The sequence below is a fragment of the Microcaecilia unicolor genome, chromosome 12 (genome assembly GCF_901765095.1).
Source record: "Microcaecilia unicolor chromosome 12, aMicUni1.1, whole genome shotgun sequence".
In the NCBI taxonomy this organism is placed as follows: domain Eukaryota; kingdom Metazoa; phylum Chordata; class Amphibia; order Gymnophiona; family Siphonopidae; genus Microcaecilia; species Microcaecilia unicolor.
The window spans coordinates 16099137-16115270 of record NC_044042.1 but is presented as its reverse complement, the minus strand read 5'-3'; the positions used below and the strand labels follow the sequence as shown (position 1 = coordinate 16115270).

General features: G+C 43.2%; 1 protein-coding gene across 2 annotated transcripts in view; it reads right to left on the bottom strand.

Moving 5' to 3' along the window:
* The window catches only part of LOC115482175 (bile acid receptor-like), a 90757-nt gene that overhangs the window by 45741 nt on the left and 28882 nt on the right, over positions 1–16134 (bottom strand). For both annotated transcript variants that reach the window (XM_030221767.1, XM_030221768.1), the window contains one exon: positions 1918–2046. In XM_030221767.1, the coding sequence (XP_030077627.1) occupies positions 1918–1981 (64 nt within the window). In that variant the 5' untranslated portion in view covers positions 1982–2046. The remainder of the gene's footprint in view (positions 1–1917; positions 2047–16134) is intronic.

Genomic DNA, 16134 nt, shown 5'->3' with positions numbered 1-16134 from the left:
GGAGCGGAAGCTGGGAGCTAGGAGCTGGAAGCAGGTAGCTTGGGCTGAATCTCCATGAGGTCTGAGGAGAGTGAGGCCCTCTCTAGAATTGCGAATCCCTGGGAAGTCTCAAAGGGACTCGCAATTTCTTAAGTCGGGGGGTATGTGATAGTCACATCCAGGATAGTTAAGGCAGTTTCAGTTGGAAATACAAGTCCCAGAAGGCATTGCAGGCAAGGAGCCAGGGGGTGAGATGAAGAACCCGGACTGGACTCCTAGCTGCAATCGTGGAAGGCATGGGTGTAAGCTGGCAGGATGTGTAGAGTGACTGCCACTAGGGAAAAAGAGAGATAGGAAACCCTGTGTGCAGGAGCTCCTCATTAAATGCTTAACACAGCTGGTATGGGTGTGGTGGAAGCTAGTGGAAGGAGAATGATTGGTTGTGAGAGCAGAAGCCAGGGATTGATTAGGCAGGTGGGAAGGAGTCCCAGAGGTGGAGTGAGTTCAGGAGGAGAGAAGAAGTGCGAGAGAAGCAGTTGCAGGGAAAATCCCTTGGGTGTGAGAAGTCCCTAAAGTATTGAAACCTCCTGAAGGTAAAGGCTGCTTTGTGATTTAACTGGGATGATGAACTGAATGAACTGTTTGTCTTGGGAATTGAACTACTGTTTACTGTGCACTGGATAAAGAGCCCAGACTGAAGCTGACTGTGAGCCTGTATTGAATCCTGGTAGGTGCTGGCAGTCTACTGCTTAAAGGGGACTATTTGCCACACACTTTCAGGTGGCTTACATGTGTTTAAGATTGAAGGTGAATGCTGCTGTTGGAACCGTGTATCAGGTCTACTAGAAACCTGCATGGAATAAAAGCCTTAAGATTGAAGTTGTTGGTGGACATTTGTTTCTTGATTGTACCGGAAGCGCTCTCCCTGGTGACAGTATGCATGCCTAGATCCCAATACAGTGTTGATCCAGCCCTGGAAACAGGTATGAGTGACACAGTACTGGCTTGGTTCAGGTCCTATCTATCAGATAGGCAACAGTTCATACTGTTCGGTAACACCTCATTGCCACCTTGGGCAATAACCTGAGGGGTATCACAGGGATTCATTCTGTCACTTATTTTGTTTAATGTCTACCTCATGCCACTAGCCAACCTGATTTGGTCAATGAATACTCAGTTCTACATCTATGCATTGACTCCCTTCAAGTCCAGAATGGGCCAAAAGGTTCCTCCTTTCTTTGCGATTACAGAATAAATGGAATACCAGACTCGGCCCTGCTCTTGAAGGGGAATAGACTCGATGATCCAAAGTCAAGGAGATGATGCAAGGGATCCTGCTTTGCCCTGTGCTTGAGATTCGACCTACAAGGAGATATTATAAAGGCATCTGAGCTGTGGATGTGTAGCTACTCAAACCCAATGAAGCAGAATTATTTAAAGGACTGAATAAATTGACTACCTAACAGCAGTTCAAGAATGAACTAATAACAACAAACTTTGTCTGAACCCAAATAAAACAAAGATCCTGTGGGTCCCCAACACAAGAGATGGGAAGGTAGTAGAACTAAAGGAAATGAATTAATGTTGAAAGGGGGCCGACTCAGGAATAATGTCAGAAAGTATTTTTTCACTGAGAGGGTGGTAGATACCTGGAATGCCCTCCCATGGGAGCTGGTAAAGATGAAAAATGTAACGGAATTCAAAAATGCATGGGACAAACACAAAGGAATGCTGTTTAGAAGGATTGGATCCAAAGAAGCTTGGGGGAGATTGGGTAGGAAAGCCAGTGCTAGGCAGACTTCTTTGATCTGTGCCCTGATTGAGGCTGAATTATTGTAACACACTCTACAATGGTTTGTATCAGCTCCAATAGATTCAGAATTCTGCAGCATGACAAACTGACCTTATTTATTACTGTGATGGCGAGATGAAACTTACCATAATACTGCAGTGGTTCTCCAAGACAGTATCCATCTGGTACTGTTACAAATGTATTTGCCATGGCTTGCTCTGACTCTTCCACTCTCTTCTACACAGTAATGATGAAATTCCTTCCACAAAGAAAACCTAGAAAACCAATGCAAGGTTATTTGCTCTGTAAATTATATGAAACACCCCCACTCTCCAAAAAAGCAAACAAACAAGTAACGTGTGTACCTTGCATACTCTTTTATAGAATGGAGATTCAAAAGAATAGGTTGATTAGCTGTTACAGCTTAGATTTTATTGTTTACTTTACTTTAGAATATAGATGCCACGCCTCACCATAGGAGCCCGAGGCGAGTTACAAATATTGGGGCCCTTGCACTAACGCATGCTTACCGCAGGTTAAAAAGCACTACACTGAGGCGTAGTCAAGTGTCCCGTGATAGTTTTGGAACTGGCAACAAGCGCAACAAAATAGATTTTATTTTTTAGTTCTGGGGATACGTTTAGGGGTGGAGAGTAGGCTTGTTCTGTGCTAATTGGTTAGCGCAGCAACATTGGTGCACGCCAACCGATAAGTGCATGCTTAGCGCGGGAGCCCTTATTGCCTAGAAAATAAGTGTCACTAAGTACTCCTGTGCTAAGGGTCATACACTAATGGTGAAATTAACGCATAGCCATTAAAAGGAAAAAAGGAAAAGGCTTAATCTGAACAAGGACAAGACAAAATTTCTCTGGTTGGGGGTCTGTGGATCATCCTTTTAGCTGTCTACAATTTAATATTGGGAAGACTGTTTTCATTTTGACAAGTCAACTAGTGTACTTGGTGTTGAGCTAAATAATATGCTTAATATGCGATCTCATATCAACTTAGTTGTTAAGAAGTCTTTTTTCTTGTTGAAAAAACTGTGATACATTAAGAAATATTTCACCACTTCCACCTTCAGCTTAGTGGTTCAGTCTTTAATCGATTATTGTAACAGTGTTTTTTCAGTTTGCACCAAAGCTTCATTGCATAGTTTGCAGATAATACAGAATATGGCAGCCAATCTGATTTATTCTCTGAATCAATTTGATTCAGTTACATCATATTTGTTGGATATGCACTGGCTGCCGGTGGAGTTGAGAGTGCAGTTTCAACTTAGGATATTGCATGGTGATGCTCCATACTATCTTGTAAAAATGGTTAATATTTCCACTAGTTATAAGTCTGATCATTTAAGAGGACAATGCTATACCTCCCATCAATACGTAATGTTATATTTTATTTTTTTATTATTATTTTATTTATAACATTTATATCCCGCATTACCCGAGAAGAACTCAGGTTCAATGTGGTTTACATAACAATTAGAAAAGCATGAACATGTTCAAAATATATTAACAGAAAGTAAAATACATCATATTTTTTTTGTTACATTTGTACCCTGCGCTTTCCCACTCATGGCAGGCTCAATGCGGCTTACATATTGTATACAGGTGCTTATTTGTACCTGGGGCAATGGAGGGTTAAGTAACTTGCCCAGAGTCACAAGGAGCTGCCTGTGCCTGAAGTGGGAATCGAACTCAGTTCCAAAGTCCACCACCCTAACCACTAGGCCACTCCTTGCTACTTCTATGGTCTATAAGGCAGCACCATTTTGGAACTCCTTACCACTAGAACTAAGATTGATAGGAAATTATCTATATTTTAGGAAGTCACTTAAGACTTTTTTATTTCAGAAGTATTTCAATGTATAAAAATTGGTTCTTAGTTTTAAAATGTAACCCGCTTGGAACTATTCATGGTATTAGCAGGATATAAGTCTAGTATATTATAATGTAATATAATGGCCATTTACAGCTGCACTAAAAGTGGCCTCAGCGTGCGGGAAAGCCCTAGGTTAGTGATAGCGCTGGCTACATTTTAGCACAACTTAGTAAAAGGGCCCCATTGATATGTACATATCGGGGTGAATTCTATAAATGGCGCCTAAAAAATTGTCGCCGAAGAAACCTGATTAAGCAGTATTCTATAAGCCACGCCTAAAGTACGGTGTGATTGAGAATAACGCTTTAAGTGGAGAGGTTGTGTGTAAATTCAGGTGCCGTCATTTGCACCAATGAAAAAGTGGCTAAATTTATGCCTAAATTTATGTGCGAAGCACCATTATTCTATAATTACGTGTGTAACTCAAAACCATGCCCCCAATCTGCCCAAAATGCCCATGACCCTCCCATTTCCAAACCCCCTTTTTTTTGGGCTATGCATAAATTTTAGGTGTGGATCCCGTGTCTAAATTTACGTGTGTAAGTCCCAATTAAATCTAATTAGTGCCAATAATTGCTTGTTAAAAAGCCAATTATTGGAACTAATTTGCTCGTTATTCTATTAAATTGTGTGGGCAAATCATGGGCATGCCGACATTTGTGTGTGCAATTTTTGGTGACTTTTATAGAATCAGGGGGATAATAAAAACATTAATCCAATCCATGACTTGTAGACCACACTAGTCCCAACGAGAGGTTCAAAGTGGTTAACATCTCAAGATACTCACAAACAACAAGAGGAATAATATCAATCAATAATACTGACGAATCACACGAGGAATAACATCAATCAATAATACTCATGAATTACATAAGGAATAACATTGAATTCAATTCAAATCAAATCAATTCTTGTATGCTGCTAATATCCCCTTTCCAGGGTTCAGTGCGGTTTACATTCTAGGTGAGACAAAAGCAAATAGTGTTAGTGTGAGGTTTGAGAAACATTAGAGACCATTGGTATAATGCATGAGACTAAAAATCATTAAGGAAAAGATAATGGTTGATACTAGGAGATAGAAGTCGTGATGGATTGTTATGAGGCAGTCTTGGGAAGAGAAAGGTTTTTAGCCTCTTCCTGAACATGAGGAATAACACCAAATAGTCACGAATAACGTGAGGAATAACATCAGTCATTTCTCTGTCTCACACATCTAACCTAATCCAATTTTAGGGGCCTTTTTACTAAAAGGTGTTAAGCCCTTAATGTGGGGTTAACGCACGGTAACAGGCTACCACGTTAAGGGGCTTTGCGGTAGTTTGCCTGTTTCCATGCATTAAACCGCATGTTACTGAATTTTTAAACATTTTTCGTTCAAGGGCATGGCATGGTTAGCCAGCACTTCTGCAGTTCAGTGCAGGCCCACTTACCTCCTCCTAAATAGGAGGTGTTAAACGTTTCCACATTAACTGCAAGCAGGTACTGCACGCTACTTGGCATTTTATGGAGAAATCCTTATTGAAATGATAAAACCATTACAGCTATGGCATCATAAAATATATGTTGATACATACATTTGGCTATAAGAAGCCTAACTGCACATTGAACTTAAGGTAATAAACTTCCTGCCCAACAAGAATCCCACCAGCCCACCTTCCCTCCACCCAGTTTTTATGAAGTTAGATCATCAATCATACACAGATTTCTAATCAGCAACAAGTATTTGCTTAAGCAGGCCTGTGACTGTGACTGGCTGATTCAGGCCTAAGTACATTTGCTCTGCTTAAGCAGCCAGGCATGCACTGAAAGAGAAAATACATCCAGAGATATTTATTTCGATTTTGCTCACACCTTTTTCAGTAGTAGCTCAAGGTGAGTTACATTCAGGTACACTGGATATTTCTCTGTCCCAGGAGGGCTCCCAATCTAAGTTTCTCCCGTGAAAAAATACTTCCTGACATTTTTCTTGAGTCTGCCCCCCAACTTCGGCGAGATGTTGAAGCCATGGAGGAGGATGAGACTCTGCGGCTGCCCATGCAAATCCAAAATAGCCAACTATTACCTGCAGTAGTGTAGACACGTGTTTGGGTGCGCGCAGAATAATTTTTCAGTGCACCTGTAAAAAATACCTTTAAAAATTTTTTTTCCCAAAAATGGACATGTGGCAAAATGAAAATTGCCGCACGTCCATTTTGGGTCTGAGACCTTATTGCCACCCATTGACCCAGCGGTAAAGTCTCACGCGGTAACTGGGCGGTAATGACCTACACGTGTCAAATACCACTTGGCATGTGCCCAATATGTGCACCTGAAAATAAAAATGATTTCAGACGCGCATATCAGACGTGCACCAAAAATTAAATTACCGCAAGAGCCATGCAGTAGCTGGGTGGTAACTCCATTTTGGCACATGTTGGGCACAGGTAGCTTTCAGGCCCCTATGATTTTTCAGGCTGTGCACTAATGTTAGTATTAGCATGTGGCAACTGAAAAAATTGATGAAGGTGCACTTACTGCCTCCTATTTAGGAGATGTTGAGGGCTCCAGCATTACTTACTTATTTGGATTTTGCTCACACTGTTTTCAGTAGTAGCTCAAGGTGCTATGCTATTCTATTCTATGCTATATGATTCTTATATTCCACTAATTTCAAAAGAGATCCTACGCAGATTACAAATAATAAGTCCTTCAGGAGAATTTACAATTGCATATCTAATAAACTAAAAAAAAATCTTTCTCATCAAATGCATATCTAAAACTTTAATTACAGTTGCATATCTAATACATTGAAACTAAAAAGCATCTTTCTTATGAAATACATTGAAACTAAAAGACATCGTTCTCATCAAAAACTACTTTAATGCTTTCCTGAAGTAATAATATTGTGTTATTTTCTGAATTTCTAAAGGTGAGCTACTTTCAGGTACATCTGGGTATTTCTCTGCTGCTGGTGGGCTCACAGTCTAATTTTCTACCTGAAGCAATGGGGGTTAAGTGACTTGCCCAAGATCAAAAGGAGCAACAGGGGGATTTGAAACAGCCACCTCTAGAGAGCAAGACAGGTGCTCTAACCATTAAGCTATTCCTCCATGCTGCTATGCTAGCTTAACCGATTAGCACATGGTAATTTCAGTTGCACTAGCTGGTTAATGGTTCATGCCAGTGTTCCCTCTAAGCTAAGCGGGAGTCCTCCACCTAGAGTCCTGCCAGTGGGTGGTGCTGTTTCATTATCACATTTTCAACAATGAGGGGCAGGCAAGCTCTGCAGGACTCCAGGGAACCTTGCCTGTACCTAGTGATTGAAAACTCAATATTGAAGAGGCACCCCCAACTTGCAGCAAAGCAGGACTCCCCCCTCAGCTTAGAGGGAACAGTGTTTTCTATGTTTATGTTTATTGTACACATTTGATTAATCACTAAATTTGGGCATGTCAAGTCTAGGCAATGTACAATATCAAAAAAAGGAAAAGAACTCCCAATTAAATTAGGAAAGATATATGTGCAATCAGTCAAGGAGAAAAGATTCTAATAAGGAACCCAGCAGACAAGCGTTCATAACATTGTGATTGCCCCTATCAATCCCCTAATCCAGTGCTCCTTAATAATAATTAAATGCCTCATTAAAGAGATAGGTTTTTTAATCCATCTTGAATTGTTTATAAGATATTACAGTGTGACATCACACCCCTTCTGTGCCCATGACACCCCCCTTAAAGAATAAATAAATAAATAAACAATAACGAGCACTTAGCATCCACAAGCAGCAAAATTACCACAAGATGCTTTAGTGTGTCCTCAGCGTTGTGTGAATGTTATATTGAAGTTATTTTCTGGTGGCACCTACATTAGTACAAATCTTACAATTGACATAATACTATCTAAAGATTAACCATTTCCATGGGGCACAAAAAAAACTGTATAGTAAAAATATGCATAAATTCAGGATATTCAATGCCTCCTTAACGTCAATCGAAATAAATTAATATTTTAATTGAATGGTGCTTGTAATGTAAGATGGACAACACATTGTTCCAGAGATAACATTTACAGCCTGCTTTTTCACAGACGTATTTATTCAAAATATTCTATATCTAAGAACATTTTTAACCATTTGCGGTAACATGTTTGCTGCTGCTTCTTTTTTTTTTTCCATGTCAGCTGCCCTTGAGCTAATAAAGTCTGGTATTAGTCAATCCAAGAGAATGTTTTGGTAAGAGCACACAGAAAACTCCGATGACCTGTTAATGAATTCTTCCAAACTCCCACTGCTCTGTTTAATCTCTACTTATTAGATTCCCCACTGCAAAACAGGAACAGGGTGAAATGTGGGTTATGATGTTTTTGGAGATGATAGAATTAAACGCTATAGATTTCCCCCCCAAGGGAGCCAAATATATTTCAAAAGAATAGTTTTTCCCCTAGGGGCCTGAGAGTAATGAAAAGACCATTAAAGCGGACTGGAGAATGAAGATGAAGCTGTAGGAAGGAAAGGAGTATAACAGTACAGGATCAAAGCCAAATGATCTTATCACATTCTTCAGATAGCAGGCTTTGTCACTGTCGGTCCAGTCTCACTTGGAAAGGAGAGGGGCCGAAGCTTAAATTAGAGGGGATGAAAAGGAAAACAAGTTTGTCAAGTTCTGTGCTACCAGCCAGAGTTAATTAGTGACTATCATGCCCTCTGTTATCTTTATAAGGGACACAGACCACCCAAAGGCTTATTTCACTGTAATTTGTACTGTGGACAGTCCTTCTACTCCTACTCATTGGAAACATTAGATTCCTGGAAAGATGAATGCTGAGCAGGAAGCAAAGAGGGAAGAATAATTCTCTACCAGTCCTTTTGATAAAAACAGACCGGCAATATTAAAAATGGAACTGCCTTCACAAAGATGGAGTAGGGTTGCTACCCGCCTCCATGTCAGCTCTAGCACATAGCAGCCAACTTTCCAAAATTATTGGGGTGCTAAGCCCTGTGGAAATAACCCTTCCTTGGACACATACAAGGAATTTTCTCAATATTGGGGGTGCTCAAGCACCTGCAGCACCCACAGAGTCGGCTCCTACTACCTAGAGATTTCTGAAAATCTGTAGGTGAAAAACAGTCCACCAGCATTTAGACTGGCCTAGTGGTTAAAACACCAGTCTTGAAATCCAGAGGTGGCTGGTTCAAATCCCACTACAACTCCTTGTGATCTTGGGCAAGTCACTTAACCCTCCATTGCCTCAGGTACAAACTTAGATTATGAGCCCTCCTGGGACACAGAAACATCCAGTGTACCTGAATGTAACTCACCTTGAGCTACCACTGAAAAAGGTGTGAGCAAAATCCAAATAAATATATAAATAGACTAGTCTGGATCAGGTAACAACATTCTCTGAGGACAAGCAGGCTGCTTGTTCTCACAAGTGGTTGCTCAATTCCAGAGTGGTACGTGAGATCTTCCAGGTGTGGGGCACCACCTTGGTGGATCTCTTTGCCACTCAAGTCAATCACAAGGTCCCTCAGGCTAGCGTCGGATGCCTTTCTCCTGGATTGGGGGGAAGGCCTCCTGTATGCTTATCCTCCCATACCTTTGGTGGGGAAGACTTTGCTGAAACTCAAGCAAGATCGAGGCACCATGATTCTGATCACTCCCTTTTGGCCGCGTCAGAAGTTACGTCATACGAGGGCAGGACACAGGGAGGGAAGGAGGCCTGAAGGGAGGCGATCTGCTGCCCTGCTGCGCTTTCACACGGAGGTGAGAGGCGCTGTGATTTCAATGCAGGGAGTCCGGCCAGGTGGCAGACGGTCAACGACGGAGGGTGGATGGGACTGCGGCGCCGAGCCCCCCTTGGAGGCCCAGGGAATTTTGTCCCCCCTGCCCCCCCTCTCAGCGGCCCTGACGGCAAGTGCTTCACTTGCCGCACAGCCATTTCTTGAAAAAAATAAAGGCCTGCCTTTTACTCACTGTGATAAAAGAGGGCCTCGGCGCACATCAAAAACACGCACCAATGCCAGCACAGGCCCCCTTTTGCCACAGCTTCGTAAAAGGACCCCTTAGCCCTCTATTACTCAGAATGACGAGCTGCAATGGGGAAATAAATAAATAAATAACATACCTTTAATAGTGCTATTAATCACGATTACAAATTTTAATCAAAATGCAGCCCTAAAAAAATTAGGGGCAAAAAGTGGCCTGCAGTAGTGTGGGTGCATGTTTTTGGCACTTACTGGGCTAGTTTTTACCGCATCTGGGAAAAATGGCTTTTTTTCAATGGGCCGGGAAAAGGGCCTGCGGTGAAATTGAAACCAGTGTGAGCCTATTTACACCCTGAGCCCTTAACCCCACCCATGGGTCTAGCGGTAAGGGCTCACCCGCTACACGTGCAGTGACCAGTCGGCATGCGTCAACTGCCAATTAATGCCAGAAATGCCGGAAATGCCGCACGTGGTAGGAAATAAAAAATTAATCTGTCTTGGAGGTATGAGTGCACTCCAAATCTAAAGTTACCGCAAGGGGGGGCATTTGGGTACAGAAAGTGAAAGTGCCTTGGTGCTTTGTAGCTTTTACTATATGAGACGTGGGGTAAGGAATAATATATTGTAGAGGAATATATTTGAGTTATTCCCCAAGTTTTCCACATCATCACTGTGACCCCTGACGCAGGTGCTAGTCACCGAAACACGGCCCGTGTCGGGTCTTTTTGTCAAGGCTCATTCATTAAAGAACTGTGTTCCATTTTTAAAGGCCAGTAGTCTCATTTTGGCGCATGCTGCACGCACGTAGAACCTATTGCGCCTTTGTGAAAGGGCCGCTTAAAGAATAAATGAAACGATAAGAAATACAAATTGAAAAATTACACATTAAAGAACCTGAAACATCCTGCAGAATAACTATGAACAGCTTTACAATTTTGAGCCTACTTCTTAAAAGCAAGCCTAGTTTTTATACTTCTTTGATGGGAGGGTGATGGAATTCAAAACGGAGTGGAAGATACATGAACGATTCCTAAAGAGCAAAAGGATGGAAACCAAACATAGGGCTCTGTTTACTAAGCCGTGTTATAGGCGCGTTAGCATTTTTAATGCACGTTAACCATGCACGTGCATTGAGGTCACGTGATGCAGTGAGCGACGGTGGACGTAAGTTACCTCGTGGCTCTGGAACCCTCTGCTAAACCTTGCTTTTAGCGCTCTTCAACCCCGCACAATTTTTGAAAAACGAGCTTATAACTGGCGCGGGAGTATATGGACAAGTTCCTGACTCCTCAGACAATGTCGGCGAGCACGAAATTAACCAAACGTAAAGACGAACGACTTCGGGGTGCGGAAAACAAAATGGCGCCTGTATCGCCGGTGGTGTCTCCGGCGCCGACCCCCACAGGTGCTTTGGTAGCGGAGATCACTGAAGCGGTGGTCCATGCGCTAGACGCTCGATTTAACCAACTATCGGAACAGATAGCGGGACTTACAAACATAACATCAGAACTCACACGCCGCACGGGAGAGCTTGAAGCCCGAGTATCAGAAGTGGAAGACACCCAGCAAGAACAAGGGTCCAGTATTGATAAGTTGGAGCAACTAACGATGGAATATCAACAGAAATTAGATGAACTGGAGAATAGGTCCCGTAGGGAGAACCTACGATTTATAGGTTTCCCAGAGTCTTTGGCAGATGGGCAATTAAAGAACACCCTGGAAACATGGCTGCAAGCCCGCTTCCCGGAGGCCCGGGAAGGCAGACCCATTCGCTTAGACAGAGCGCATAGGATTGGGCCGAAGCAACAGCGGGAGAATCGCCCGCGAGTGGTCATAGCAAAATTCCATGACTACTCACAGAAGGCAGCTGTACTTCGTCTTTATAAAGCGAATAAAGAAGAAGCGAAGTATGAAGGTGGCCTTATAAAAGTATTTCAGGATTACTCAGCTTCTCTTACGGCACGCCGCAGGGCATTTACAGCAGCATGTGCGAAACTGGTGGAAAAACAGCATAGATTTATATTACAATACCCAGCCATATTGAAGGTGCAAACGTCTAATGGCTGGAAATCATTTCAGACACCGGAAGCGGCTTTGACTTGGATAGAGAACTCACCAGCATGATTGAAGGAGAAGAATCGTGGGTTGTGATGTTGAACCCAGGGACTATGGTAAAATAACAGCTGGTCAATTGTTTGCCCGTTGGAGTGAATGTCTTCGGGTGCGGGTGGAAGAATATTGGTGAACCCGCAACTTCGAGTGAACATGGCCGGAGGATGGACTTCCAGGTGAAAGAGAAGAACAAGCTCCTACTTTGTAAGAGACTGTATAAAGGGGATAAGATTTGATATGATTATGCATAATGTTAAATGATGAGCGCAAAGGGTGTTATAAGTATGTTGTAATAGTTTGGTGGGGGGATTCCATGTGCATCAGACAGATCCATGCCAGCTATGGATGGCAGGAGGGAGAAGGTAGGGGAAGATAGTAAAGGGAGTAAAGGGAGTAAAGGGAAAGGGAAAGGGAGAAGGGGAGGAGAAGGGGGGAGGGAAATAGGAGGGAGGGGGGGAGGGGTTAGGGGGGATAAACAGTCTTACCCAGGGAGGAAAAGGAAAATGATATGTAGAAGATATGATATGGATAAACGAGCTATTTTAATGGTGAGAAGCGCCGGGTCATGGCTGGGAGACCTGGGGCGTGGATTAATGACTAAGTTTATTGTACTTGAAATATGTGCAAAAGGTGAATGGCTAGAGTTCCCCCTATACGTTTGATCTCTTGGAATGTTTCGGGAATAAGTTCCCCGGCGAAGCGGACCAAGATATTGACATGTTTAAAACGTCACCAAGCCTCCATTGCATGTCTCCAGGAGACCAAGCTGACTGATGAAGAACACCAGAAACTGAAACAACAATGGGTGGGAGAATGTTATTACTCATCTGCGGTAGGCCGTAAAGGGGGAGTGGCAATTCTCATAAAGAGAGGTCTCCCCTGTGAGGCACAGGTAGTGGAAAGAGATAAAGAGGGTAGATTTATTTTGCTACACCTAAATTACATGAGCCAGAAATATTATCTTTGTGGTGTCTATGGACCTAACATGCGTGACCCTGGTTTCTTCCCAACACTGGTAAAATTAGGATTAAAATATGACACAGCACCATGGATATTGTTGGGAGACTTTAATCAAGTTTTAAACCCGGACCTTGACCGGTCATCGTCTAAGGCCTGGGGGGCAATGGGCAAGGGAAGAGGCTTGGATTATTTGTGTTCAACTTTGGAGCTGGTTGACCCCTGGCGGCTGTTGCATCCCACTCAAAGAGATTATACTCATCTTTCAAAAGTTCATCGAACCTGGTCTAGAATTGATTATATTCTTCTGTCGGACCGCCTGTTCCCGACAGTGCATTCTGCGGAGGTGGGACCGATGGAGGTATCGGATCACACGCTGATTTGGGTGGAAGTAGAGATGGGGCCGCCTGTGGAACAAAATAGGCGATGGAGATTCCCGGCATATTTGGCGGGAGACACAGAATTCAAATCTTATCTAGAACAGAAATGGGATAATTATGTAGAGGCTAATACATTACATCAAGATACACCCGAACTGTTTTGGGAGACATCCAAGGCAGTGATGAGGGGGGAGATTATCAGTTATGTGGCGGCCCGGAATAGGAGAATATCACAGGGCATTATTCTATTAGAGCGGCAATATATGCAGTCTAAGCGACGACACCAGCAACACCCAAACAATACGACATACGAGCAAATGAGGGCAAATTTGGTAAGCCTTAACGCGCTGATCCATGAACGGACAAAGAAATTATTATTTAATAAGCGCTTTCATTACTTTAAATTTGGTAATAGAAATGGGAAGCTGTTAGCAAAAATGGCGAAAGCATGGACAGCTAAAAAATTGATTCACACGTTAAATGCTCCAGATGGCACACAGAAACACAGACCAACTGAAATCTTACATCTCTTTAGAGATTATTTTACAGAGATATATAAAGCAGATGGCGACACAGTAGGACCGGAGCCCGGGGACTATCTCGCAGATTCTGGGCTGCCACGTCTCCCCCAGGAAATTAGAAATCAGCTTAATGCCCCCTTGCGAGCTCAGGAAGTACAACAGGTAATTAAGACTCTTAAAGGGGGCACGAGCCCGGGACTAGATGGATTTTCTACGGAATATTATAAACTTCTGGAACACAGGGTGTGTGGGTCCCTTACATTACATTTCGAAGACATAGTAGAGCGTGGAGCCTGGCCCCCTGGAGTGAATGAAGCTCTAATAACTTTGATACCTAAACCTGGTAAATCCCCAGAAACTTTAGAAGCATACAGACCAATTTCTTTATTGAACATAGACCTCAAGATACTGGCTAGGTTGCTGGCGGATAGGCTAGCAAAGCATTTGCCACTGCTGATAGGAGACCATCAAGTCGGCTTTGTGCGGGGGAGGCACCCGGGGCTAAATGTCCGGCGGGCTTTGTTGGCGCTAGCGCAAAGCCTAGACCGAAAGGACCCACTTCTATTAGTGAGTCTTGATGCGGAGAAAGCGTTTGACAAGGTCCGCTGGGACTATCTTTTTGAGGTATTGAAATATGTGGGATTGGAGGGATGGTACTTAAATGCAATTTCGACTCTGTATACATTACCTACTGCGCGTGTCACAGTAAATAACATGATCTCCACAGCTTTTCCAATACAGAGAGGAACACGGCAGGGCTGCCCCCTATCACCTCTTCTTTTTTTGCTGTATTTAGAGCCTCTGCTGCGCTCGGTGAGCAGTAACAAGGAGATCTCTGGAGTACTAGTGTCTCAGCTTGAAATTAAGGTGTTAGCATTTGCGGATGATGTCCTGCTTACACTCACAAATCCACAAAAGTCCCTAACTGGGTTATTGGACACAATAGAGGAATTTGGATTTTATTCGGGATTCAAATTAAATAAGCAAAAATCAGTAGCCTTGCCCACTACAGCGGCAATAAAAACACAGTGGGTGGGTCGTTTTCCACTACAGTGGGGCACAAAAGCGATTAAATATTTGGGAATCCACATTCCAGCCCAATTGAATCAGATACACTCACTTAATTTACAACCATTACGGGACACCACAAAAACAACCCTATTGATGTGGCAAAAGCTGCCCCTCTCTTTGTGGGGGCGGATAGCGCTATACAATATGATTCTAGTACCTAAATGGGCATACGTGGTACAGGTGTTGTCCCTATTTCTGACACACAAAGATGAGGTAGAACTCCACAGGATGCTCTCACGGTTTTTGTGGGATGGACGAAGAGCCCGAGTGTCATTTACACAAACATATCTTCCCAGAGACAAGGGGGGACTAGGAGTGTTGAGTGTGAAATGGATGTCTGTAGCAGGTTGCATGCGTCATATCGCAGACTGGTTTAAGGGTACATCACATTTCTCCTTCCCTGAAATGGAGTGTACGTTACTGGGGAACACACACTTCAGTTACTGGTTACATGCGGGATTGGGACAGGGGACGCCGCCAGGAAAAAATATATTGACAATATTTAGGCCCATGAAAAAGGCGTGGAAATGGACCTGCAAATTGGCTCGGTTAAACTCGAAGGTGACACCATTTTTGCCGTTGGGAGGAAACAGGGATTTCCCTGTGGGTAGCACTTCTGCCACCTTTATTACTTGGAGAGCGCAGGGTGTTTTCTTCCTGTTTCAGGTGATGAAGGAGGATGGCACGTTGCTGACCAAGGAGGAACTGCACAGCCGCCAGGGACTCCAGTGTCGGGATTTTCTGGCATACATGCAGTTAAAACATTACCTGGCTTCTCTCCCGCAACGAGCATTGACTTCGGAAGTACGTAGTCAGCTTACAGAAATTTATGATTTAGAGGCACAGAGGGTGGTCCCCCTTAAATATTACCATGCACAGATTAAAGAGGCTCAACGGCCAGTACAATATGTCAAATTGGCACAGGAATGGGTAAGGGAACTAGGGTCACGTATGGGGGAAATAAATATACAGTCCTGCCTACAGATTTGTAGTCAGGAATTTGAGCCTGCAGATATTAGAGAAACCCAGTATAAATTTTTGATGAGATTGTATGTTTCACCCCATAGAGCTTATAAAGCAACCTTACGGCCAGACGATGATTGCCCAGGGTGTACTGGGCGAGGAGCACATCTAGGACATATGTTTTGGCATTGTCCGCCGGTATTAACCTTTTGGTCAGTATTATGTACACAAGTGTCTAAAATGTGGGACATTCTTTGGAGCCGACACCCTGGTCTGCTATTTGAGAGGTATACGACCAGAGGAAGAAAGAAAGCAGGTCACAAAGCCTTCTTACGGAGAGCTGTGATGATGGGGAAGAAATCCATACTTAAATTGTGGCTAAAAGAGGAGGGGCCATCGATACAGTTGTGGCGATCATACATGATAACACTTTGTGCCATGGAGCGGAAAGGCTTGCAAGATCTAGCGTCTCCAAAAGGGGACAGATTTTTTCAATGTTGGCAGCCGTTCTTA